At 47.5% G+C, this 27,418-nt stretch overlaps 1 protein-coding gene across 6 annotated transcripts in view; it reads right to left on the bottom strand.

The window, feature by feature from the left end:
- MFHAS1 (multifunctional ROCO family signaling regulator 1) overlaps positions 1 to 27,418 on the bottom strand; it is a 72,404-nt gene that overhangs the window by 24,444 nt on the left and 20,542 nt on the right. The window contains exon 2 of one of the 6 annotated variants that reach the window (XM_036455025.2): positions 23,544 to 23,578. The exons of 4 other annotated variants lie outside the window; for them this stretch is intronic. In XM_036455025.2, the coding sequence (XP_036310918.1) occupies positions 23,559 to 23,578 (20 nt within the window). In that variant the 3' untranslated portion in view covers positions 23,544 to 23,558. Of the gene's footprint in view, positions 1 to 23,543; positions 23,579 to 23,615; positions 23,847 to 27,418 lie in introns of those variants that run through there. One more of the 6 variants, XM_036455022.2, reaches the window with a different exon arrangement.

The following is a 27,418-nucleotide window of genomic DNA, read 5'->3' as shown; positions in this document are numbered from 1 at the left end:
GGGAAAATATCCTCGGGTGAGAATTTTAAAAAATAAAAAAAAATTTTAAATACACACACACACACACACACACACACATATATACTATATAAAACATTGCTACTTGGATACTGATGTGTTCAAAGTCAAACTCTTAATGCCCACTGGCCCCATCTGCCAAAGTTACTCCTTCCCCAGACTGCCCCATATAAAAAAAGTGTCCACTCCGTGCTTGCAGTAACTTTAGACAAAAAATGTGGAGTCATTTTTGCCTCCCCCTTTCTCTCTCACACACAATGAACCCATCAGCAAGTCCTGCTGCTCTGCCTTCAGACCATCCAGCCCCTGACCACTTAGCAGCTCACGAGTCCACACCGTGGTCTCCTTAATCCAGGGGACCTACTGGGCGCTGCCTCGACTCCCCCTCTCTGCACCACAGCATCACACTTCCGAGGCCCTAGCTGAGGCAATTCTGGGACTTGTCCCATTTCTGTATCTCAGGATACTGTCCTTTGTTGCCTGATGCTCAGGGTCTTGAAGATTATTATTTTACTAGAGGCGCAGTGCACAAAAATTCGTGCACTTGGGGGGGGAGTGTCCCTTAGCTCGGCTTGTACCCTCTCACAAGGAGTCCTCAGCGGATGTCCTACTGATGTCTGATGGCTGAACCACAGTCTGGCCTCCCTCTGCAGGTGACAGGCCTGCTGATCAGGGGATGGCACCACCCCCATCACCCCACCTTGCCGCCCAGACTCCCTCTGCAGAAGGCAACCGGAAGGGCCAATTAGGGGATGGTGCCCGCCCCCACAATCACCCCTCCTGTGAATAAAATAGTATCTTTCTGTATGGCAAGCCCATCATCGAAGTGAAAATCCTATACTCTTTCAAAGACACTGAATGAAAAGACAAGACACCGGGAGGGAATAATTGTAAAGCATACATTTGACAAAGGGTTTGTACCCAGAATATATAAAGAACTCTCAAGAATCATTAGAGAGAGAGAGAGAGAGAGAGAGAGAGAGAGAGAGAGAGAGAGAATCATTAAGAAAAAAAAATAAGCAGCCCAATTAAAAAAAAATGGGAAAAATTGGAAAAGACATTTCACCAAAGGAAGTATACTAATAGTAAATAAGCACAGGATAAGACACTCAGCATCATTCATTGTTAGGGAAATGAAACAAGACCACAATGAGATACCACTTCAGATGAATCTGAAAATTACCGTGCTGAGTAAATGAAGCCAGACCAAAGAAGAGTCCGTGTTGTATATGATTCCACTGTGTAAAACTCTATTAGATGCAAACTAATCTATCGTGACAGAAAGAGGATCCGTGGTTGCCTGGGGTAGGGATGGGGATAGAGGGGGCAGGAAAGAAGAGTGTGAGCAAGCAAAAACTCCAGAGGGAGATGCATTTGTTCATTATCTTGATCAGGGTGATGGTTTCACGGGTCTAGACGTATGTCAGAAGTTATTCTTTCAAACTGGGCATCCTACTACATGCCAATTATATCGCATCTGTGTCTCAATGAAAGACAAAGCCCTATCGTAAAGCAACAATCTGAACTAGAAACACCAACTGGGGTTTCGGCATGACCACCCTTCCCAAGAAAAGGAAAGGCTTGACAGATGTCAGGAAGGACAGATTTCATTTACCATATTTTTCAAGCTAAAAAAAATATCAGGGACTCTCACAGATCAATCCACAGAAGGCAGAAATGCCATGAACGCATGTGTCTTTTGCTGAGATTCTTTTTTCAGCTTATACTTATGATTATTTCATTGACGCCTCACTGTGATAGTTATAAATAAAAGGGAAAATACATATTCTATTAGATGAAATTCAAGCTGAAGCTATACTCAATCACATAGAAAATTCCAATATGGATAGTACTAGATACATACTATCTAATGTCTAATAATGATGGGTAGGTGACACTGCCTGCTAATGGCTATTAAATTAGCAGGTCCAAGTAGGCAAAGATAATTGGTGGGTGTCAACTATCAAGGGGCAGCAATCACATGAACGTGTTATGGGAGGAAAGGTTATGGGGAACATACTCCCAGCACCTCTAATCAACTAGAGACAACTGAGCTCGGCTTCTTCCTCCTCTCCTTCCTCTTCCATCTCAGGAAGTTACTCCCTGCCTACTGCAAGGTTAAGCGTGTGCATCTTAGAAGTGAAACCTAAGTTTTAGTTCATCCAACACTATCCCACCAAACCTCCAGAAGACAGGGCTAAGGGTGAGAAGAGATAAGGGCACTGGCTCCCTTCAGTCTAGAAGCCAAAGGTCATCTACTGGCCAACTCACACAATGAGCTCAGAAGCACACCATCTTCTCTCCGGCTAGACTGAAACCTATACCACTTTTGATAAAATGAGTAGGAAAAATGAAAAATTACCATAATAATCCCTACTTCCCATGAGAAAATTTATCTTGGCTTGGATGGGAGGGGGGAAAAAGCTCCTTATCTCTTGAGCTGAAAAATTACACCAAATTATACCCAAATTTTTTAACTGAAGTCCATTTGTATCAGAGGTCATTGGCTTAATAAAGTCACGTGGGACAAAAAGCACAGGCACAGTTGCCAACCTACAAACATCTAACTTTCAAAAATAACAAGTGGCCCCATTCCTTATGCAGCGATGTGGTAGCACCTAAGCCAGCCTCTACTGTCCTGTATCCCTGGCCCCAGCCCCCAGACTCTGCAGCCAGGCCCAGGTAATCCAGCTATCTACTCTTAGGGATTCACTCGGGAGAACGTGAGGTCTCTCGCCTCTCGTATTTTCCTCCCTGCTGTGGCTCTAGCCTTTACCTATCCATGCATCCTCCCCACGATGGACTGAGCACACCAAGGAATTATGGCCACCACACTCTCAGAACACTGTAGGTTATGTGGGAAGAGAACCAGCATTCAGAGCATTGCTGCTTTAGGTCTATCTTCTCTGTTAGAGTTAGTAGACAAATAATAATAATAATAATAATAATAATAATAATAATAATAATAATTTTTTTTAACACAGCCCTTCGTAGGTTAAGGACAATCCTTATAACCCAATGGCAAACGTGAAACAGATGTACTGAAAGGGACTTCTGAGGTACAAGCAATGTCACACATTACAGGTCAATCATAGGTGACTCCTACCTCCTACACCTAGTTCATGCTCAATGCATCTCCTGATTTTCTGCAATGCCAGAGCTACAGAGATTTCTAATTTTTTTGTTTTTTGGGTGGGGCGGGGGAATCAATGAGAACCCCAAAGATCACAAGTTCTTTGCCAAAGTCTGAAATCTGAGTCTCCATGTATCCACAACTCCACTTCCAGGTATTTGCTCCATGGACATACCCGTACATGTCAAAAGATACAGTCATAAGTATTTACTTCAGTGCTGTTTCTAAAGTAAAAAACCAAAAACCAACTTAAATGCTCAATAGAGAGCTGGTTAAATAAAACCAGCTTATGCCACAGAATAATATACAACCAATAAGAAAGGATCAGACAGTTTCATACATATTCATATGACCAGTAATTGTATATATTTTCAATTTTTAAAGAAGATACAGAACAATGCTTTTCCTTTGGGATATGGAGGGGGGGGGAGCTCGCTCTTCTCCATTTATACATAAAAATATGTGCTTATTTGTAAAAACATAGAGCATCCTGCAAGGACACCCAAGAATCTGGCAAAACTGGCTTTGGGGAGGGAAGACGGATGGCCTCCTTTCCCAACAGCGCCATTTGTGGCTTCTGAATTTTGTGCCATTCACATAGACCACATCTTAAACATGAAACTTAAAATGATCTACTCCAGTGTGCAAATTACAATATTTTCCCTTTTTTTTTATCCCTAAAATGGCTTTTTGGTTTTTTAAACCTTACCTTAAATCTATTTATTTTTAATTACAAAAGTCACTATGTAGTCATTTTAATAAGTAAATTAATAGGAAATGTGCAAAGAAGGTAGAATCACTTTCCCCTTCACCCCTCGGCAAGGATCCAGGGCTGGGCTGGCCTGAGCGCATCCCTCCGTCCCTTTCTCCCGCTCTGACATACTGAGAGAGCCCAGACACGGGCCAGTTTTTTGCCTCCTCCAGGCAGCAGAATCACATGGTAAGCATAAATGCAACATTCCTTTCTTTCACCTGACAGGATGTTCTCTGACAGCCACGTGAGAACTATATTTGTCCCCAATTCCTTTATTCAACTGATCTCAATGTCCTCTTCTTCCCTGCCCCTCCTCTGCCCATACAGATATAAGCAATCTATATATATATAAAAGGCTAATATACAAAGTGTCTCCTCGGGAGTTCAACCAGGAGTTCGATCACTCGCTATGATGTGTGCTGGGCCACCAGGGGGCAGCGTGGAACAAAGGAAAGCCCCAGCTGGCAGCAGGCAGTCAGGGAAGGAAGGCCCAAGCCAGCAGCCAGAAGGCCCCAATCGGCCCTGTTCACCAGCCAGGCTAGGGACCCTACCCATGCACAGATTTCATGCAATAGGCCTCTAATTTTATATAAATATGCAAATAGACTGAACAGCAGAAAAACCAATCTAAGTGTAATATGCTAATGATATGTTAAGGCTGCTCAACTGCTCACTGTGATGTGCACTGACCACCAGGGGGCAGACAGTCGACCAATCGCTATGACATGCACTGACCACTAGGGGGCAGATGCTCCAACCAGTAGGTTAGCTTGCTGCTGGGGTCTGGTCAATTGGGACATGCCCTAGAGCCTCCTGTGGTCCCTCCCTGGCCCGATCATGCACCAGTGGGGTACCTCAGCCTGACCTGCACCCTCTCACAATCCGGGACCCCTTTGGGAATGTCAGAGAGCTGGTTTCAGCCCGATCCTGCAGGCCACTCCCCTTAAGAGAGCGCCAGATGCAGGGCTCATGGCTGGTGAGCGGCAGTGAGAACCTCTCCCGAATGGGCGTGAGCCCACAGCAGGCACAGTGGGGCTGGGATGAGCAGGAACAGCAGGTAGGACATGCAGATGGCATTGGACTGTAGGTTTCAGCCTGATCCCTGCAGGCCACCCAGAGGGACCCCACCTGTGCACGAATTCATGCACCAGGCCTCTGGTTTTATATAACTGGATTCATGTCACACACGAATTTTTTTTTTAAGAGTTTTAAAAATATATTTTATTGACTTTTTACAGAAAGAAAGGGAGAGGGATAGAGAGTTAGAAACATTGATGAGAGAGAAACATCGATCAGCTGCCCCCTACACACACCCCTACTGGGGATGTGCCTGCAACCAAGGTACATGCCCTTGACTGGAACTGAACCTGGGACCTTTCAGTCTGCAGGCCGATTCTATCCACTGAGCCAAACCAGTTAGGGCACACACATAAATTTTTTTAATGGGGTCCTTTCATCTGTCTGATTATTACCACCACTCTCTAAACAGCCTCGCACCCCCTGGCAGGTGAGTCTGGTGCCCACATCCCACTTGACTGTTGGGGCCTCCAGAGGCTCTGTGCTGGGGCGGTCTCTTCCCGAGGGTGGCTGAGAGTCGAGGATGCCCTGGGCAAACAGTGGCCAGCTGGCCAGTCAGGGAAGCTGGGCTCTGGCCACATGGGAAGTGTGATTCCAAGACTCAAGCCCAGGTGCCACTTGCATCACAGGATTAAAGACTATAAAGGGAGAGGCCACAGGCAGCCTTTCCCAGACTGACATCACATATCTGATTGGGAAATAGCAGTACAGGGACAGAGAAAAGCTCTCCAGCAAGTAGAGGCTGCTCGTGTCAGCTGCCGGCCCTACCCTCTTCCTTTAAAGCCAACCGAGATGAGAGAGGCAGATCTGGACAGCATCTGGGTTGGACCGCCCACTGGGGTCCCAGGCCACTCCCTGCCTGGCCTTGGCTGAGACAGGGAGCAGCTGTGGGAGAGCCAGAATGAGCTGCTGGAGATTAGTGGCTTCTGTGCAAAGCTCCCAGGAGGCCAGGGCCCACGGCAGGAGGTCAGTGCAGGAGGGCCAGGGAGTGGAAGTGAAAGCTCTCTGACCACTAAGCCCATTTCCACCCTCTATTTCTTGGGTCTTAGGTTTCATCATGGCAAATTTCATGGAACATAAAAAGTACTTAAAATCTTTGTCTGCAAGGAAGATAGTGGAGAACTGATCACCGCCCTCCCAAGTATACCTCCAATTCTTTTCTTTTAAAAAAAAAATATATTTTATTGATTCTTTACAGAGAGGAAGGGAGAGGGAAAGAGAGAAACATCGATGAGAGAGAAACATAGATCAGCTGCCTCCTGCAAACTCCCCATTGGGGATGTGCCCACAACCAAGGTACATGCCCTTGACTGGAATCGAATCTGGAACCCCTGAGTCTGCAGGCCGAGTCTCTATCCACTGAGCCAGACCAGTTAGGGCTATACCTCCAATTCTTATGTCCATATAAAACCTTTACGGATTCCAGGGTTATGAAAATATAGGTTTATTACCCCTGATTAATCAAAATTTGGTTTAGGCCAGGGCTTCAGATATTTTTTAAAAGGGGGGTTTCAAAACCAACTAGCGATGTTTAAATGTTTAAACCATACTGGGTGTTTCTACAAGGCCTTGACCTAGATCCAAGAAATCCTCTTCATGCCCCAGCTCAGTGCATAGAGCACTGGCCTGTGAACTGAAAGGGTCCCAGGTTCAATTCCAGTCAAGGGCACTGCCTGGATTGTGGGTTTGATCCCCAGTAGGGGACGTGCAGGAGGCAGCCGATCAAAGATCCTCTCATTGATGTTTCTTTTCTTTTTTTTTCTTTTTTTTAATATATTTTATTGATTTTTTTTTTTTTTACAGAGAGGAAGGGAGAGGGATAGAGAGTTAGAATCATCGATCAGCTGCCTCTTGCACACCCCCTACTGGGGATGTGCCCGCAACCAAGGTACATGCCCTTGACCGAAATCGAACCTGGGACCCTTCAGTTCGTAGGCTGACGCTCTATCCACTGAGCCAAACTGGTTTCGGCCATCATTGATGTTTCTATCTCTCTCTCCCTCTCCCTGCTTCTTCTTTGAAATCAATAAAAATATAGTATTTAAAAAAAAAAAAAAAAAAGGAATCCTCCTCGGGCTCGAAGCATGTGAAGCTGTTAGCAGGTACCATGCAGGGTTTCAAACAAGGTTTTCACAGAATCCTGTCGCGATGGAGCCTCTACTGACAGCTCAGGTGCCGGCACAGTAACTTCCACGTACAGGAGGTGCACAAGAGAGTGGGGTCTCCCGGCATGAGGACATTGTGACTCATTAGGAGTAACTGACTCCCTGCAGGAAAGCCGAGCCCCAGGAGGTCAGTGCAGTGCTGACCCCAACGCTGGCTCCCAGCTTGACCACCTCCTGGCCATGGAACCCTGAGATATCGGCTTTAAGGGGGCTGGCTAGGCCTAGGTATCCACACCCCTACAAAGGTCGTGAGGACTGAGTGAGATCACACAGTATTTCCCAAAGGCGGCTGCCTCCCTCAGCACTCCTGTGGCCCCGGGACCCCGCTCCCACCTCACGCAGGACTGGCCACCTGGCCACGGGCGCCCATGCCCGAGTGTGGCAGGAACCAGCCTGGTGAGAAGCGCTGGGACAGGTGGATCCGGAGGCTCCCCGGGGCACGGGAAATGAGGTGAAAGACAGAATTAGCCTGCACGAGTGACGGAAGCAGAGAGGCTGGTCTGAGGGGAGAAGGAAAAGCAGGGCGAGTCGTTAGGGACAGAAAGCGATGGCACTGAGAGGTGACCACACCGAGGTGGAAGGACAGAAACAAGGAGGGGGAGAGGGGGAGAGGGGACTGAGGTAGGCCCAGGGGACCGGGAGACAGAGGCCCGGGGACCAAGTCAGGGGAATGGAGCTGAGAGTCAGGATGACTGACAAGTAGAATGACAGACAGGATGGGGGGATGGGTTATACCATCACACAGGAGATCTGGGGCAGGGGACACAGAGAGAAGCTGGGACAGAGGGACAGAGACACAGACCAGTCCCACGTTCCAATTCCCATCAGGAACAAAGCCTCTACTTTGCTTCCTTTCCTGGGACTCTGGGGTTCGCTCTTCTGCTGACAAATCCTGCTTTTCCCCCCTTAAATAAGCTCAAGAGTTCTGACTAGGACTTCATCATTAATTAATGCATAGCTTTTATTGAGCATATCCATTTCTTTTCTTTTTTTTTTTTAAATGTTTTTATTGTTCATATTATTACAAATGTTCCTTTTTTTCCCCCCACCATTGCTCTCCTCCACCAGGTTCCCACCCCACCCCCGCCCTTTCTCCACTTCTTTCATTAACTATAAATGATTACTTGCAACTAATTATGGTGCTCTGATGAATTATTATAAAAACAGCTTTTTTAAAAAAACATCCTTTTAAATGTTTTTTATTGATTTCATAGAGGAAGGGAGAGGAAGAGAGAGAGAAATATCAATGATGAGAGAGAATCATCGATCGGCTGCCTCCTGCCTGCTCCCTACTGGGGATGGAGCCCACAACCCAAGGCATGAGCCCTCACTGGGAATCAAACCGTGACCTCCTAAACCTGGCCACACCAGCCGGGTTATAAAAACAACTTCTAAACCCTTGGTTTTAAGAGTAACAGGGTTATGCCTCTGCATTCAGGGGAATGCTTGGCAGAGGCTGAGTGAGCATTCCTGCAGGGAGGGAAAGGGCCAGGAGCAGGCTCTGGGTGCTGGGTTCTAGTCCCGGGCTGCCCTAACGCCCTGCGAGGTCCTGACACACCCTCACTCCTCTGGGCCTCAGTCCTGCAGCTGCAAAAGGAAGAAGCTAAACTGGTTTACCTCCAGGGTCGGTTTAGCTCCAAATAGTCTGTTCCGGCTTAACATGCTGTGAAAATGTTATTTTCTACTCAATTTTCTAGGCTTCTCCAGTTAAACGCCTCGCAAACTCAGCACGATGTAGAGCAATCTCTTAAAGAGGCCAAACAAACGTGTCCTGGCCTCTCCCCAGCCACCTCCCTGGTTCCCGGCCTGGGCCCTCCACACAAGGTGCTGCAGCCTCCTGGCACCCAGGAAGGTGTCACCTGATCCACTGCTTATACAAACACCTGTCTTCCTATTGGGCTTGTTGTAAGCAAGGCACAGAAACTGGGATAGCATATGCAAATGGAGTTACTAAAAAGTTTTAATTAGCCCTAACCGGTTTGGCTCAGTGGATAGAGCGTTGGCCTGTGGACTAAAGAGTCCCAGGTTCAATTCCGGTCAAGGGCATGTACCTGGGTTGCGGGCACATCCCCAGTAGGGGGTGTGCAGGAGGCAGCTGATTGATGTTTCTCTCTCATCGATGTTTCTAACTCTTTATCCCTTTCTCTTTCTCTCTGTAAAAAATAAATTAAAATATTTTTTTTTTAAAGTTTTAATTGTATGTTAGGAATGCAGAGCATCCATCGGGAAAAGAAGCCCAGGTGATCCATGTGCACACAAATGTTGGTGGAGCACGGACTTAATTCTGGGAACCACTTGCTTTTTCTCAAAGAAATCCCTGGATGCTGCCTCATCTTTATTCCTCCTGGTGCTTCGGGGCATACAGATGCTTGTGACATTCCGTATTACCTCTCAGCTTTCTTTCTTATGTCTTGCAAATTTTGATTTACAGATTAGGATGGTTTTAACCAACATAAAAACAAGAAAAGGGGTGTCTGCTTTGCATGTAGGAGTGTGGGAGAAAAAGAAGGGGTTGGTGTGGGAAAGAAAGGGAAAGAGCAAAAGGTGGGTAGATGCAGGGTAAATAGCGCAAGGCAGAGAAGAAAATGAGGAGAGAGGAAGGATGATAGAGGAATGGTCATTCCCCACCCCTGGATTTCACCTTACGGCCCCTCCCTCTCCATAAACACTAACAAATTCATCCCATATTTTATAGACTGAAAATAAAACACTAGCATTCCTCTTGAATTTAGCTTTTGCACTGATGATGAACCAAAAAAAAAAAATGGAAAGGTAGAAACGAAAGACTTATCTCTCTGTTTTATCATTATCTGGGGCAAGATTAAATTAAGTAGCAGAAATCTATTTTTTTAAATTATTGTAGGATAATTCTATATAATAAAGGGCTAAAATGCAAATCAATCAAACAACGGAACGACCGGTCGCTATGACACGCACTGTTCACCAGGAGGCAGACACTCAACACAGGAGCCGCATCCACAGAGCGGGCCTAAGCCGTCTGTCGGACATCCCTCGAGAGCTCCCGGACTGCCAGAGGGTGCAGGCCAGGCGGAGGCCCTCCCCCCGACCCTGCCCAGTGCACAAATTTTGTGCACCAGGCCTCTAGTCTATAATAATAAAAGAGTAATATGCTAATTAGACCGGATGTCCTTCCAAGTGTCATTCTGGACAAAACTGGGGCCAGAAGGAAGCCCAGGTCCTGGGTGCCAGAGGGAAGCTGGTGCCAGCAGCCAGGGGAAGGAAGGCCTACTCTTGCATGATTTTCGTGCGTTGAGCCTCTAGTTTAATATAAAAATCTACTCTCCTCTGGGACTCTGACGGCATGGATGTCATGCTGAAAGACATGAGACACAGATGCTAACGGTTTGGAAAACTGGGATGGATGGAGAGGAAAAGAGCCCAGAAGTCAGAGAAGCCTGGGCTGCAGTGCCAGCCCTTCTGCTCATGGGAAGGGTAACTTTGAGCTCAGATTGTCAGGCTCAGCTGTGTCATTCCAAGAAATGGGAGAAATCAGGCCCGATGACTTCTAAAGGTCCCTCCATTTTATCCCTTAAAAAGCATTGATTCTATTGTTCCAATATTACCCCATCTTTTAAAAATGGGAAAAATAATCCACAGATGTTCTCACCAGGTGCAGGCTTCACATGAGTTATTTGTTCAGTGTGGGAAACAGAACAGCACTCTTCAAGATATGACTCTATTCACATTTAACCAGGTTTCTTTGCAAAAATACAAATAAACGGGCATCTACATCACTCATGTCGTTTAAAATTAGCATGCCTGCCGAAACTGTTTTGGCTCTGTGGATAGATTGTCGGCCTGCGGACTGAAGGGTCCCGGATTCGATTCTGGTCAAGGACATGTACCTTGGTTGCGGGCACATCCCCAGTATGGGGTGTGCAGGAGGCAGCTGATCAATGTTTCTCTCTCATCAATGTTTCTGACTCTCTGTCCCTCTCCCTTCCTTACTGTAAAAAAATCAATAAAATATATATATTTTTTAAAAAATTAGCATGCCCTTGCACCAGCTTCTCACCCGGAAAGGCCTAAAAGCACACGATCGAGATGCTATGGTTCTGCAGAGATGAGGCTGGCTTCCCTCCACCTTCTCTGTCATAATCCAGGAGGCTGGTGAAGGTCATATCTCAGCCTCAGATGCCTCCTTCTCAGATCCTCCTACGCCCTGCACTGCCCATCCCTCTCTCACTCCGGTCCAGCCTGCACTCCCAGCCTCTCAGAGGGTGCCTGGCCCGTCGAGGTGCTGCACAAACGTTGCTGAATAAGCAAATTTACCGTATTTTTCGGACCATAAGACGCACCAGTTTTTAGAGAAGGGAAATGAAGAAAAAAAGATTCTGAAACAAATAGTGTCCTAAAATATTTTATGTGCATTAAAACCCAACATCACAGTCATAAACACATGTAATCAACCCTGTAAAGTAAACAGCAGCATTTAGAACCATTTTAGAGCCGGGCAAGCACACAGAGACCACACAGAGCCGGGCAAGTAAAAAAACTATTTTTTTAAAGTATATGTGTAGGCTATATTTGGACCATAAGACGCAGGGACTTTTTCCCCCCACTTCTGGGGGGAAAAAGTGCGTCTTATGGTCCGAAAAATACGGTAAGTTCCAACACGGGTCACGTAAGAAGGCCCAAATACTATCGGCATAAAAGAGCAACACTTGGGTAAAGTTAAAAACAACTGCCACCACAAAAGGTAAAGATGAGAAGAGAAAAGAAGGGAAGTCAAGGAGGACTCTGAGAACAAAACAGACTAGCTATAACTTCCCTTGGTGTCTTAAATGCAGACGTGTTGTTTTTTCCTTATAGTTGGGGATAGAGCTTTAAGCTGGCTGCTTTCAACTATAGGCAAACAAAAGAAAGTTGGTAGAGTGGATTTTTCTTCTTCCACATTCTGCTTCAACTGCAATTCTTTCTAGGGGTGAATATGCTGAACAAATAATGAAGTTTTCTAGCGTTAGTCTGTATAGATTCAGAAACAGTTCCATAAAAGAGAGAGAGAGAGAGAGAGAGAGAGAGAGAGAGAGAGAGAGAGAGAGAATAAAAAAGCTTCTTTCACAGTGATTGCCAATACTGGCAAGATCACAACAGATTCATGAGGCACCAAAAAAATCATATTCCTTTTTAGCCCCGTCACATAGCACGTCAGGTAGCCAAGTCCAAAGCTGGGTACACACCCAGCCAGAGCCAGACACAGGAACAAAGGATCGTAAAAGACATTTGTGAGACTGCCTGCAAAGAGGTCTCAATGAGAAACCTACAGTTTAATTAAACTGCCTGTAAAAGACCCGGGCCCAAATCATACTCCTTGGAGACGCCTTCTCCTAACTGGTCTTTTCTGGCCTTTCCCTTAAATTTTCCTTCCCATCACTTAATGTTTCCGTATCTAAAGTTAGTGTTGCCCTGATATTTATTAGGAAAAGCACACTGATCCCTTTGGGAAAGCACTGGGAGGATTAAATAAGACAATAATAGGTTTTCGTAACAAGCATAATAAAAAAAAAACTAAGGTGGTTCCAACTCAACGTCTGACTTCTTGCTCAAAATCCCAGCTGTCTTTTCCCAGCCCAATGAGTGGCAATTATCATCTTTCTGGTTGCTCAGACCAAAAATCTTATGTCTTCCTTTCCTTCCTTCTCTCATGACCCAGAGCCATTCTGTCAACACAGCCTTTAGCTCTGCCTTCTCCCAGATTTAGGATGTGAGCGCCTCACGGGCTCCACTGCTCGCATGCAGTCCGAAGGGCCACGTGTCTTCCTGGACTACTTACTGCCCCGTCCTACCTCCCCTCCCTGCTTCCCCATCTATTCACCACACACCCTCCAGGGTCTCTGAAAAATATTTAATTAAAATTTTTCTCAGTGCAAAAGCCCCCATTGGCTCTCCAACTCTCGTCCATAGAGGTGGTGAGATTACAAGTGACTGATCTTCGCCTTTCTCGTTTCATGCATTGTAATTAACATATTTTATTGTCCCTGAAAGGAACAGTGACAGGGTCTTTGGTTCTTGTTTTTCCAATACATTCGTTAGAAATGCCATGAAAGAAAAAGATTCTTCGGAGTGGATAGAATGCATTTAAATCGTAGAAAGAAACTGTGGGCTGGGCTAGGAATTCACTATTGACAACTAGTGGTTATTCACTAAGAAATAAAAAACAACCTCTATTTTAAATTGTCATCCATGAACTGAAATGAAGACACCTCGTCCTACACGTCCTAACTCATTTTGCAATCAATTCCTCGCACGCCCTAGACCTTCAGAAAACATGTCTCGACTAAAATTCTGTCTTACCATCAATAAAGGGAATGTTTCCATTTCCAACAACTTCCAATAGCAGGTGCCTGAGTCCCCATCAGGGCCCATGCAGCCTAGTATACACTAAGCATCCCGAGTGGAGTAATATTCGCTGTAGCCACACAGCTGAACAACCTCAACTTCCCACCACATTCACGCATCGGAAAAATGCTGCGGATATTTGGCATGGCACAAACAGGTGGGACAGAAAGCAGTACACACACATCCCTCCCTCTGGGGGGATATTCCCCCCTCGTGACAAAGGTGAAGGAGGAACTTAGCCAAATGCTGGGGAATCCACCCGGGGCCACCTTCTGATTGAGGTTCGGTAAATCCCTTGCTCCCCAGCCTCCTGGGGCTGGAGGCAGAGGATGCCCCCCTGACACCACGGGGCTTGAAACGGCCCCCGTGTCCCGCTGTCCTCTCCTCTTTCATCATCGCCAGCACATTTCCCACAACAGCACTCCTCCAGTTCTTCAAAGGGAGGATTATGACCCCAATCTACACACAGCTGAGCACGTTAGCCATTCTGAGGGAGTGGCTCTTCTCTCCGTTTTATAGAGAGCCAGTCAGGCTTACAAATGAAGAAGAAGTCATTCAATCTTATTCCCTCCGCCATCCCCAGCCAAGGAATAGCAGTGAAAGCCATTAATATAAGGAGACACAAAAAGAACAGCAAATGAGCTCAGGGGACTCAAAAGCTCCTCGTCATTAGGTCTGGAACTGAGATATTAAAATATTCATGAGATGAAGAGAGCGGGATCATCATTCTGAAACAATAGTAAAATATTCAACAGAGGGAACTGAAAAAAAGCTTTGTGTACTTACACTGGGACTTTTTTAAAAAGCAAACAGATGGAAAAAAATGCGGACGGCTGTAGCAAGCCACCAGCCCGCAGGCTGCGTTAAGTATTAACTTAGAACTGAATGTCCACAGAAATACTTTTTCAAACACATTGCAATGCCGGCTTCCACACACAAAACTGGTTTGGAGAAAAGTGGTTAGACCAAACCACCTTCTTTTTTTCTTTTTTTTTCTGACGATGAGAGATTTACTTCTAATTTCAAACCACCCTTTATACTTACTTTCCTCTTAGTTGCTAACTGATTGAATTTATCATTTCCCCCCAAATATCACAGTGAAGATACATAGCTAAATGTAATCCAGCTCTCTGAAACAACTCTGAAAGTTAACAATTCATAGGCTTTTATCTCTTCATCCACCCATGCATATATGTGTGTAAACATACAGACATATGTATGTATGTGCGAGTGTATATATGTATGTGTATATATTGAATACATATTGTCAGTAATGCTTCTTACTATAATGATATAGCAAAGTAACATTCAGAAATACATTTAGCATTGCACATTACTAACTAGTGAGATTACATATTTTCCTCTGTCAGGAAGAAAAATGTGGGTTTATTATAAAGGCATTTATCCAGTTGCACATTTGTACCTTCATGGGTCCCTCAGAATCCAGCCCACCTCTGGCACCCAGCGCCTCCCAGGTCTCACTGGCTGCTGCACTGTCATCCAGGAAACCAAGCTCTGGAATGAAGAATCCCTTTCTTTAAAGTGCAAACAGGTAGGGGGAGATAAGCTTTACTTTCTAGCAAAAGCAAGCGTTATCTCCTTTCCCTTTCCCTCCAAAGGAACCAAACCCTGAGAGGGTTCACAGCTCACAGCCCATTGCCTGGCCTGACCCAGGAAAATGCCCCTTTGGCAAAACGTGCTTTCCTCTGGCACTGCGAGCCACACAGCAGCCCGGTCTCTGAAGGGACTTCCTCAGGATGGCAGACACTTCTAGAAAAGCAATGGAAGTGAAGGTACTTAAACCCAACAGAGTTTATTAGCGATCCTTACCACATCACTAATACCACGCCCGCTCTCATATGCACCACCTCTGCCTGACTGGGTTTTGAGGCCACACACACTAAAAATGAGATTGTCAACTTCTGCATCCAGCGGCAACGACCAGCTATTACACTAGTTAGCACTTAGACACCATTAACGCTCAGCCACACCCCTTGGTAAATGTTCACAGTCACGTAGGGTTCTCTTCCAAGAACTGGAATGCAAATGGGTTAGCATGGGTGTGACGGCGCACACTAAGCTCCCGCTTTCTATAAGTGTTAACAGCAAGAGTAACGCTGGCTGGTACCCAACCAAAAGATCCTTCCCACGTCAGGGAGGTGGCTGTGGTGCTGGTATTTTCCTAGTGTGTGTGCAAATGACAGCAGAACGTTTGAACTGAAAGAGACCTTAGAGATCACTTAACCCAGCCCCTCCTTTTCAAGATTCGGAGGCAGGACCAGAGAGTTGGAATGTCCACAGTCCACAGAGTTTATTAGTAGAAATAGTATCCAAAGACCCTGTATTCCCAGGCCATCGCACTACACACCAATCCACACAACGCTTCACCACTCATGTAATCGCAAGAGAACTCTTCTCCTTTCTCTTCTCCATCTCCAAACTCACCACTGCCTCTTCTCTTCCAGCGAGTTCCATATACAGCACATCCCAACCCAACGGCTCCATCATTGTACCATCCTGGGAACCAATCACCTGTAGCCGATCGGCTTTTCCTTAGAGTAAACCTCCTCTTCCTAATGCAGAAGAGCTTACCTAAGTTAGGGAAGTATGTCTCCCTCGTGGACTTAGGGGCAAATTCCAGAACTAGATGAATTACTGGAAATTGAAAGTACCAAGTTCGATTTCCCGATGTATTAAGCTTGGGTTGTTTTCAGGATGCCCAACTCTGCCAACAGGGCCCCTGGGAATGCACATAAATGACCTTTAAATTAATGTCAGCTGAGTCCAAGGTGACTGGCATGGCCATCACCGGAAACAGCCTCCCAATGAGACTGTTATCAGTACTGATTTCTTATGAATAGGACCTTGACTTACCCAGATCTTGATATGCTAAATCCTGTCCTAGTACCAGGAATAAGAAATGAATGGGACCTGGGCACACCCAAAACTCCTTTGACCTTAACCCCCCTCTGGAAATCAATAAACGCGCTGTGTTGTCTGTGGTGAGTGTGACTGCCCCTCCATCAGAGTGACAGCCCCTCACCCGGGTCCCAGCTTGTCTCTATTTCTGTGTCTGGCCTCATTTTTTCTTCAATTTCTTAATCCCCAGCTCCTCCCCTCAGGAACCTGTCGTTTTTCCGAGCAGGTCGAGGAAAACAGAGAAACAGCCCCCCCCCCCCCCCCCCAAGACAGGGGTCTGAGCTTTCCCTCTGTACAGTGGTTTGGAGGTGGGCGTCTGGTCACCAGGAGCTAGATTTAGCCGTCTGATCCCAGATGTTGATATTTAGTATTCTTCCGGTGCGTACAATTGGCAGTTTCTGTCATATAAATGAGAAGCACCACTGGCAAGAGGAGAACCCTGACGCTCTCAGGGATATGGGGTGCCAGCGAGCCGCTGGGTGGGTCCGCGCAGGAGAACCCTCTCGAGTGAGGTCTGAGACCCCAAAGCAGCCTCTGCAAACGCCACATCTGGAGTCTCTATCTATACAAGAAGACCGATTCGCTTGGCAGTTTAGTCAAATGCACCGCATCACATAGCACTACAGGACAGTGTCTGTGGTTTTATAGATGTACTAGCAGCCCTGCGCCCGATTGAATCGTGCAGGGTCCCTAGGCCTAGCTGCACTCAGGGCCATGTCCACTGCCCAGCGTCCCTCCTCCACCTCCGTGGCCCCTGCCCCATGAACCTCCACACTAACAGCCTCCACCCCGCGAGATTCCTCTGCCTCTGCTGCCCACGCCCCGGAATGCTCCTCAGCCTCAGCAGCCCCACAAAGCTCCAGGCTCACAGCCCTCGCCCTGCCTCCACCACCCTGTGAAGCTCCACGCTAACAGCCCCTGCCCCACTCCTCCACCTCGCCTCTGCCACCCTCACCCTCGAGGTTCCTCGGCCTCCGCAGCCCCACCCTGCCACACTGTGAGAGCTGGACCGGTCCTTTGGTCGTTTGGGCCCTCAGCTCCCTCCTCCCAGCTGCCTCGGGTGGACAGGGACCCACAGCTCCAGCTCCCTCAGCTTCCTAGCCTGGCATCTGCTCAAGCCTGCGGTCATTACTGGTCATTACGGACCCAGGGGTTTTATATGTTAGGACTAAAGGCCTGGTGCACGAATTCATGCATGGGTGGGGTCCAGCTGGCCCGCCTCAATGGGGGCTGATGGGAGGAGGGGCCACCAGAGGTTGACTGGCAGGGCCTGCCCCCGTAGGGGCGAGGGGGCTGATCAGGGGTGGGGCCGGCCAGGGTAGGGGGAGGCCGTGGGAGGTTGGCCAGTTGGCCCTGCCCCAGATCCGGGGAAGAAGGGCCAGTTGGGCCCTGATCGGGTTGGTTGGCTGCCGCAGTGCATGTCATAGCGACCAGTCATTCCCTCGTTTTGGTCGCTGGGCTTTGATATACAAAGATTTTATTTTATTTTATTTTATTTTATTTTATTGATTTCAGGGTGTAAGGCAGAGGGCGAGAGAGATTGAAACATCAATGATGAGAGGGAAACACTGATCGGCTGCCTCATACACACCCCACACTGGGGATTGAGCTCACAACCCAGGCCTGTGTCCTGCCCGGGAATCTCCTGGCTCATACATCAACACTCAACCACTGAGCCACAGCAGCTGGGCCAAAATGGAGTTTTAATGTGTAAAGGACCGGAAGACACAAAAGTTACAGGACTTATCTACTATTTCAAAACAGATGGAAGCAAATCTGTTGTTTAATATTCTATTCCTGCCCATTTCACCCAGCGCGTCCCTCCGAAGGACTGAGAGCTCCTCCGAACACCTCTGCAGAGCCCAGCTTTAGAGGCACAGGGAGGGGTGGTGCCAGCTTCCCTCAAGGAGAACCACACCATGCAGACCCCATGCCTAACCCTCCCCTCCAGGGAGCTGAGGCTTCAGAACTGCCAGGAACTTTACACAGCATTCATGTGACCTCTTAAAACACACCACATGCGGTTCTGCATCCAGCATCTGCTGGTTCCGATGGCTTCCAAACAGATGGGAACATTGTTGCTTTTCTTTTTTTAAAATCTTCACCTGAGGGTTCTCTTTCCTTTTACTTTTAGAGACTGAAAGGAAGTGAAGGAGGGAAGGAGGGAAGGAGGGAGGGAGGGAGAGAAAAAGGAGAGAGGGAGGGAGGGAAACATTGATGTGAGAGACACTCATGGACTGGTTGCCTCCCACATTAGCTCCAACTGGGGTTGGGGATTGAACATGCAACCAAGGTACATGCCCTTGACCAGGAATCAAACCCAAGACCCTTTGGTCTAAGCGCCAATGCTCTAACCCCTGAGCAAACCAGCCGGGGGCGTTTGGTTTCTTTTAAATTCTGTGTTCTCAGTACACCATCACCCTTCATCAAGGCTGGGACTCCAGCTTCTGAGGCCCTTTGCCACCAACGCTCTTAATAACCAGACATCGATGTGGCTCTCGAGTCTAGAGAAAAAGCTCTCTATTTTTTGTTTACCCTCCCAGGGTTCAGCCCACAGGGCGCACCCACCGTGCAAAGCTCTAACTTGGCTGACACAGAACAAAGGCTGTTCAGTGCCATCGTTGTTTTTAGCCCCAATTAGTCAGATTTACATTCTGGGAAAAGGGCATGGGTTCCCACTTCCAAATCTGCACTTTGTGGGCAGGAAGATGACCTAAAAACACCAATGTGACCCAAAGGAGGGGAGCTCCCGGCCTGCTCTCAGCAGCACCTCCTGCCTCAGCCTGTGTCTGCCCTCAGCCTGACCTCACCCCTCCCTGCCCCCTCTCTCCTACGATAAACATGGAGGTGTTACCATCCACTCACACTTAGTTGCATTTACACTGAGTGGCCAGATTCTTCTGGTCTCTGAACGCATAACAATCTGGCCACTCTGTGTGTCCTATATAATAAAAGGCTAATATGCAAATTGTCCCCTTGGCCAGGAGTTCGACCAGCAGGCAGGCTGGCCAATCACCCATGTCCCCTCCCCCTGGCCAGGCTGGCCAGACCCCACCCATGCATGAATTCATGCACTGGGCCTCTAGTGTATATATATTTATATATACACATACATATATATACATACACACACTTGAGTGGCCAGATTATTATGTGTTCAGAGTTCATAATAACCTGACCACTCAGTGTACAGTTACACTGACACACACAGAGAGACTTACAGCACCCCACGCTGCCACAGCCCACTCGGAAGCTATCTCCCGCAGCTCGACAGACGACAGCCCCCTCCTGCCTGTCCCTGCCCACCTCCCAGCACGGGTGGGGAGCACGGAGAGCTGCACAGGGAGAAACAGAAACCACAGCTCCTTAGCCAGACAACTACTCCACTAGGTGCCATGCACAGCCTCAGGGCGGCTGGTCACAAACATGGAAAACCTGGGTTTAGACGGTCTGGCTCACAGCAGCCAGGAGCACCCACAAACCCACCCATCAGGTCCTCCTGCCCATCGAACTCCCGGTTGAATAATTTGCATATTAGGCTTTTATTATACAGGATACCTATTTTTATTTTTTTTTTAAGTTTCTTCTAAGTAATGAATTTTCTATAGGTTTGCCTAATTTTGCAAGTAAAAACACAGGATGACCAACTACATCCGAAGATTGGATGGGATGCATTTATATGAAAAAGTTACTTGTTGCTTATCCAAAATTAAAATTTAACAAACATAGGCACGAGATATATTTAGGATGACACTTAGTTGATGTTTATCTGAAGTTCAGATTTCACACAAAAATAGAGCATCCTCCGTTTCATCTGGCAGCCCTACCACGGCTTTAGGACCTGGGAGAACAGAGGTGAGTGAGACTCGGCATCTGACTCCTCAGAGCTCACTGTCCGGTGAGAACCAGACCTGGACAAGCACAGTAAGGTTACAATGGAGGGAGAGGTGTCTCCCAGGTGCTTTCAGGAACTCGGGCAAAGGAGCCATTAAACCCTGATTTAGCACCTCACGTCCCTATCCTTCACAACGAAGATGAAATTATGGAAGTTCTCATTCTAGAATTCTCATTCTAGAATTCTCATTATCCTACAGATTCCATAATCCTGATTCACGACCTCACTAAGCATTCCAAATGTTCCTCCCTGACGGGCCATCACCCCCTTCAGGAGTAGTGTCCACAGCAAAGGCATTTTCTGACACATCTGGGGCGCAGGCAGCTCTCTCCTTACCCCTGGGCTACAGCGGTCACCTCACAAGAACCCATTTAAGAGCACGCGATGGCGCTCAGTAAGGGTCCTCTGGGTAAGAAAACCCAACACCACTGATGCTGCCCCATCTTCATGTACAACCCCAAAGTCTGAGCAACTGTGAAGGACATTCCTGGTGCCTTCGCCATGGCTCCCATCAGAATCAAGCGGCTGCCAAGGGCATCTGAAACAAGGTCATCTGAAAGGAGCTGGAGAACACCGGCCACAGGGCAGGTGTGAGAAGATGGGGGAGGAAACACATGGAGCTGCACGCACTGCCACGTAACCCCCTCCACCCACATGCTGAGAGCGAGCACGGCTGGAGGGTTGGCCTATTTCAGATCCATCCTCACCACGTCAGCCGAAATGTCATACTACTCATGAGCACACTTCTGAAAGTACAAGTTTTGGGCCCATATTTGGAAAACTAACTCTCGGGAGCTCTTTTCTGAGCCAGCGGCTGAGGGAGCTGGGCACGGAGCAGGCGGGTCAGGTGGGGTCAAGCAAGGACAGCGCTCGAGGGACCTGCCCAGGCTCATGTTATTCTCTCCTCGGGGCCCTGGGGCAGGCGTGATGGGCACGGCCTGGCACTGAAGCGGCTCCTGCCAAAAATCACCTGAACCGTTTCATGAAGAGCTGCTCATTTCCCCAAGATTTCAAGATCACAGGAGACAAAGCAAAAGGAGGACAGGATGTGGGGGGAAGGGGAGCAAGGAAGCTAAGAAACAGGTGGTATGTCCCTATTTTCTGCCAGGATTGGCTTAGTCCAGTGGTCGGCAAACTCATTAGTCAACAGAGCCAAATATCAACAGGACGACGACTGAAAAGTCTTTTGAGAGCCAGATTTTTTTAACTTAAACTTCTTCTAACGCCACTTCTTCAAAATAAGACTCGCCCAGGCCGTGGTGTTTTGTGGAAGAGCCACACTCAAGGGGCCAAAGAGCCGCATGTGGCTCACGAGCCGCAGTTTGCCGACCACAGCCTTAGACCGGAAAAGAGGGCATGACCCAATATTGCCAAGTGCATTCGGTAAGACTCTGGGACCCCCGGTGAGAAACCAAGGACATATTTCATGTCCAAGACAACCATTTGAAGACTTAAAATGGGATAATTAGATGAGTGGTATTTTACTTACAAGGTCTCAGTTTTCCAGTGTTAAAAAATAAAACTGGTCTTCCATTCCTAGCCTATTCATGTCTGCATCCCCGGCATTGAGTACCATGCTGGCACTAGCAGACCTCCAATGGTGTCTGATAAATTGACAAGTTGCAGTGTTTCCCAAACTTTTGACATATGTGTACCCCCCTTCTATAATTTTTGTAACGGTGAGTACCCCCTGTACTCATGAGAACGTAGAATTAGGCGCAGCTAAGCACGGTGCAGTGCATATCCCCACCAAACTCTGGTGCAACGCGTACCCCCACCAAACTCTTCCCGTACCCCTGGGGGTATGCCTACTACACTTTGGGAAACACTGAGTTAATGGATGGTGTCCAGGACGTTTCAATCCTGTGAGCCAGACCCTCGATGGGCATTGATTAGGGCACATGTGTCAAACACAAGGCCCGCGGGCCAAATCCGTCCCGCCAGGCCTTGCAATGTGGCCCGCACCGCGCTGTCATCACTGCACTCCGCTGCGTTTCCATCACAATGACAGTTTATGACTGTTCAGTAAACCATTCGGCCCGCGATTTAGGCTGGATTTTAGATTTTGGCCCCTTCTCTGATTGAGTTCGACACCCCTAGATTAGGGGATGACTGAACCCGGGAAACTGCAGCCACATGGCTTTGTTTATACATTTTTCCTAACAGCCACGGTGGACCTCCAAGTGATAGAGAAACAAGTATATGCAAATTCTCATCTTTCAAGGCCCAACATTAAAACTTACTCAAAATAAGATGCTTTCACAAGTCAGAAAAGTGAGGACACTTTTACAACTTCAATATATACCAAAGAAACATCAACTTGCTTATAATTTTGTTTTATTTTTATTTTTTTATTATATATTTTATTGATTTTTTTACAGGCAGGAAGGGAGAGGGATAGAGAATTAGAAACATTGATGAGAGAGAAACATCAATCATCTATCTCCTGCACACCCCCAATTGGAGATGTGCCTACAACCAAGGTACATGCCTTTGACCAGAATCGAACCCGGGCCCTCAGTCCAAAGGCTTTACCCACTGAGCCAAACCGGTTAGGGCTATAATTTTGTTTTAGAGGCAGTGTAGAAGAAAACATTTTGAAAGCATTGCCAAATTCTAAAAAAAAATTAAAATAATTTGTACAAATCCCAAATAAACCCAGTCCATTAAAGCAGAAACACACACACACACACACACACACACACACACACACACACACACACAGTTTCAATTCAAGACAATAAAGGTTTAGACAGAAAGTTCATTAAAGATTAACAACTAAATTCCAAATATGGCTCCACAATTTAACTATTAAACAGCCAACCCAAATATAGGACAGGTCTGCTTCTAACTCAATATCCCTACTGGATCTCTGACTCTACAGCAAGGTATCTTCCAAGCCAAAATATGCCAACTACTTCCTGGGCTTAGGTACTTCCTTCTCTGTTATCCAGCCACAAACGATCCAGTCATCTCAACCACATTTAATAGTAAGTAATCTATAATAATAAAAGCGTAATATGCTAATTAGACCAGATGTACTTCCAGAGGAAGCCAGGGCTGCGAGGGAAGTCCGGGTTCCGGGTGCCAGAGGGAAGCCAGTGCCGGCAGCTGGGGGAAGGTAGGCCTACTCTTGCATGAATTTCGTGCATCGGGCCTCTAGTGTGTAAATAAAAACATACACATGTGTACAGTAGCCTCCACATCCACAGTATCGCTTTCTATAGTTTCACTTACCTATCGTAACCAATCATGGTCTGAAAATAGTAAATGGGAAATTCCAGAAATGAACAAATCCTAAGTACTAACACTCTGAGGAGCATGATGAAATCTCAGGGCATCCTGCCCCATCCCATGGGGGACATGAGCCATCCCTTTGTCCAGAGTGTCCATGCTGTATACACTCCCCACTCATTAGCTACTTAGTGGTGGTCTCACTATCCCAGTGCTGTGTTCAAGTCCCTCTTGTTTTACTCAATAACGGCCCCAAAGTGTAACAGTAATAATGCTGGCAATCTGGATAAGCTTTTAAGTGGAAAAGTGAGTACAGTACATTACGATATTTTAAAGGGGGGGGGGAGGCACATAAATTGTGTTGCAATGTGTTGTTGTAACTATTCTATTTTATCATTAGCTATTATTGTTCATCTCTTACTGTGCCCAATGGGCTAATGGTAATTCAAAACAGGGAACTACTATACTGCACTTTAGTTAACAAGTTAAAAGCCCAGGGATTTTTTAAAAATATATATATATATATTTTTTTTTTTACTGTTTTTTATTGATTTTAGAGAGAGAGGAAAGCAGAGGGGTTAGAGAGAGAAACATCCATTGGCCTGCACGCCCCCTACTGGGGATCAAGCCTGCAAGCTGGGCATGTGCCCTGACAGGAAATCACACCTGAGATCTCTTGGTGCCCGGGACCTGAGCCACTCTGGCTGGGCCAAAGCTAAAGTCTCTCTCTCCTCTGAACTCTCATGGTGTTTGACTAGATCCACTTCACAATGCATCGCAGCTGCACACAAGCCTCATCTCTCTTTCTGGACCGAGGTCCCCGAGGACACGCTCTGGGGGAGATTCCCACGGACCCTCCCCTGGTACCCGTGCTGTGCTGGAAGGCTGGAGCCCATCCCTATAGAACAAAGACAGGATTCGCCAATACCTACCCTTACTGGCTCCCCATGCCTTAACCCTAATGCTATTCTACTTCTCTGTATTGCATGAAGAATAGTTAATAATAGAGTGCTCTTAGTTATTAATAGAGACAAACTAAGTTAAACCGTGTTTCTTGCAAAGATTCTTTTCGTCTCGCGTGAGCTAAACCCATCCTAACCCCTGAGAAGGCAGCCCCAACCTTTTCCAGCGCCCGGGAGCTGGAACTCTGGCGTGGGAAGCTGCTCTCCGTGGACGTGGACTTCGTAACAGAGGCAGATTCCCCTCCTTCGGAGCCACGCCCGGCTGCTGGGACCCCTGCCTCTCATCACCCACAGACGGCCCTCCTGGAAGGTGAGACAGCTCACCAGCCCACAGTGCAATCCCCGGGAAGCCGGTTCCAATTAACCCAGATGAGCCAGGCGGACACCTGCCCGGGAGGCCCTCCCCGCAGAGCAGGCCCTTACTGTCACACAGACATAAGCACCGACTTAAATGACTCAACTGAGCTGCGTTACAAGCGGCTTCCGCTGAGAGTCATCACAACGTCCTGTGTGAATTTTAACAACACCTTTGATATCATCTCGCAGTTCCCAAAGGAAATCTTTAGGGGAGGGGGAAGGGTCATAGAGCACACACTAATTCTCTGCTGCTGGCATCGTTGTTTTTTGTTTGTTTGTTTTTTGTTTTTTTAAATATATATATATATATATATATATATATATATATATATATATATGTAACATTTTATTGATTTTTTTCACAGAGAGGGAGAGAGATAGAGAGCTAGAAACATCGATCAGCTGCCTCCTGCACACCCCCCACTGGGGATGCGCCCGCAACCAAGGTACATGCCTTTGACTGGATTGAACCCGCAGGCTGATGGCTCTATACACTGAGCCAAACCGGTCCTGGCTGGCATCGTTTGTAATCCCCTGGTTGCAGCTAGAGGCTAGAGGAAAACAGTGGGAGAAAAGATCTCTTCGTGCTCTTCGTGTCTTATTCCATTTACTTTCTCATTACGCAGTTAAAAAGTAGTGAAGGCTTAAACTGCTTTTACTCGGAGCCTGAAGATCTTCGTGGGGGCCCCTGCCCTGGAGATGCCGAGGGAGCAGGAAGGAAGAGGAAGGGGCAGGAACAGAACTGCTTTACAGCTGCCAGGAGCCGGGAGAGGTGTGCCCGCTGTCTGCTGGGTCATTCGGCCAAACCTCAGCTGTTAACATCACAGGCCGCCTCCTCCCACTGCCCTCCAACCCCGCCCTGCCGGGGACCAATTTGATAATGAATAAACAAGGCACCAACAAAAGCCACCAAATGAATGGAGTGAACAGCAAAAACAGATCGTCTTACGCCAAACAGATTTCTTGAATAGATGTGCTGTGACCTCTTCTCTCACCAGCACCACCAGCGAAAATGAGCGAGAACAAAAGAGGCCTCCACGGGCACAGCCCTGGAGAACTCCAGGCGCGCGACATGCATAATTCATGAGGCAGAGCCAGCCGCCATCAGCATCGGTTATCCTTCCAATATTTTAGAGTGGCGAGAGGTTACTAGATATTCATAGAGTCTCTTCTTTTCTTCCACGCGGCCCTTCCAAATGTAAGAACAAATTGGGAGCTTTATTACCTGCAAACGACATTACCTACGAACCTGACACTATAAATCTGCTAGAATTTCGCTCGGTATCCATCATAGGACGGTGGCTAAGCAACCCTAACCAACCAATTAAGTCAGCAGGCGATATATATCAGCCCTGTTGGAACTGATCTGATCAAATCACTCCCGCTTTGTTTTAAAATACCCTCCCTCCCCCCGTTTTCTTCCTGTTGACGTTAAAATTCACCCCATACACTCAAGGCAAAGACACACACAGACGAGGACTCTGGAACCAGAGAGGTCACCTGCCTGACTGAGATCTCACAGCCAGGCCCAGAGGCCCAGGCCCCGGAGTGCCTCCTGCCTTCCCCAGGACCTGCGAGGGGGCCTGTGTCCTGTGCAGTGCTGTCTGAATTAGCCCAGGGTGGTCCCCCTGGCTCCATCCACATTCCATCCGAGACAAAGATCCCTGCTGTGGTCCTGAGTGTTCGTAAACACTGTAAATTTGACATTTCACCACTTGACCCTCTCCAATATTTCATCAAAAAAATCATCAAATCAAAAATATACTTTAGCTTTATACCAAGCTGCCAAGAGTTCTGTTCTAGTGAGAGAAGGGGGGGGAAAGTTAGCTGATAGGATAAAGAGGCTAAAAAATACTTCCAAGGAATGTGCACCTACAAGGGGCACGACCCTCCTCCCCCGACCTCGACTGCATCGAAGTTCAATGGCTCTCATGGTTTGCAGAGAGGCTCCCAGAAATCACCTCCACATTGCTGGAGACCTGCTCCTATGCATCCAACCCCAGCCACCTGGCCCAGAGGGCAACCTTCCCCGGGCCTCTCTTGGCTCCTGAAGATCTTTTCATCTCAGTATTCACCACCCAGCCCCGCAGCTCTATGTCTACTGCTTGCTCCCCTCCCTGGACTGCAGCTTCCGGGGACAGGGCCTGCTCGCCCTGACTCTCCCTGACCTTACCAATGCCTCGTCATTGCAGGTCTCTAGTTAATGTGTACACAGAGTTAAACGCGTGCCTTGCACACACACTATTTTGTTTATCATTCAACCGACCACCCATGTGTGACAGCCGGAAAGCTATCGTTTTCCCGAGAGGCATTCTATACCGGGTGGTGGCAGAGAGCGCAGGTTCCGGAGTGGGCAGCTTGGGCCCTGCCACGTACCGTGGTGGTGCCCAGGCCACGTGACTCAGCCCCTCTGAGCCTCAGCGTTCCTCACCTGTACACAGGGATCGTGGTGATCAGAGCTACCGTTTATTAAACATTCGGCAAAAACGACTCTGGACACTCGGCACCTAGTCCTTCGGTTAATCCCCACGTCACCTGAGGCGG

Source organism: Pipistrellus kuhlii, unplaced genomic scaffold (genome assembly GCF_014108245.1).
Source record: "Pipistrellus kuhlii isolate mPipKuh1 unplaced genomic scaffold, mPipKuh1.p scaffold_m20_p_3, whole genome shotgun sequence".
NCBI lineage: Eukaryota > Metazoa > Chordata > Mammalia > Chiroptera > Vespertilionidae > Pipistrellus > Pipistrellus kuhlii.
The sequence above is the reverse complement of the archived record's forward strand: the minus strand, read 5'-3'. Positions and strand labels throughout refer to the sequence as shown.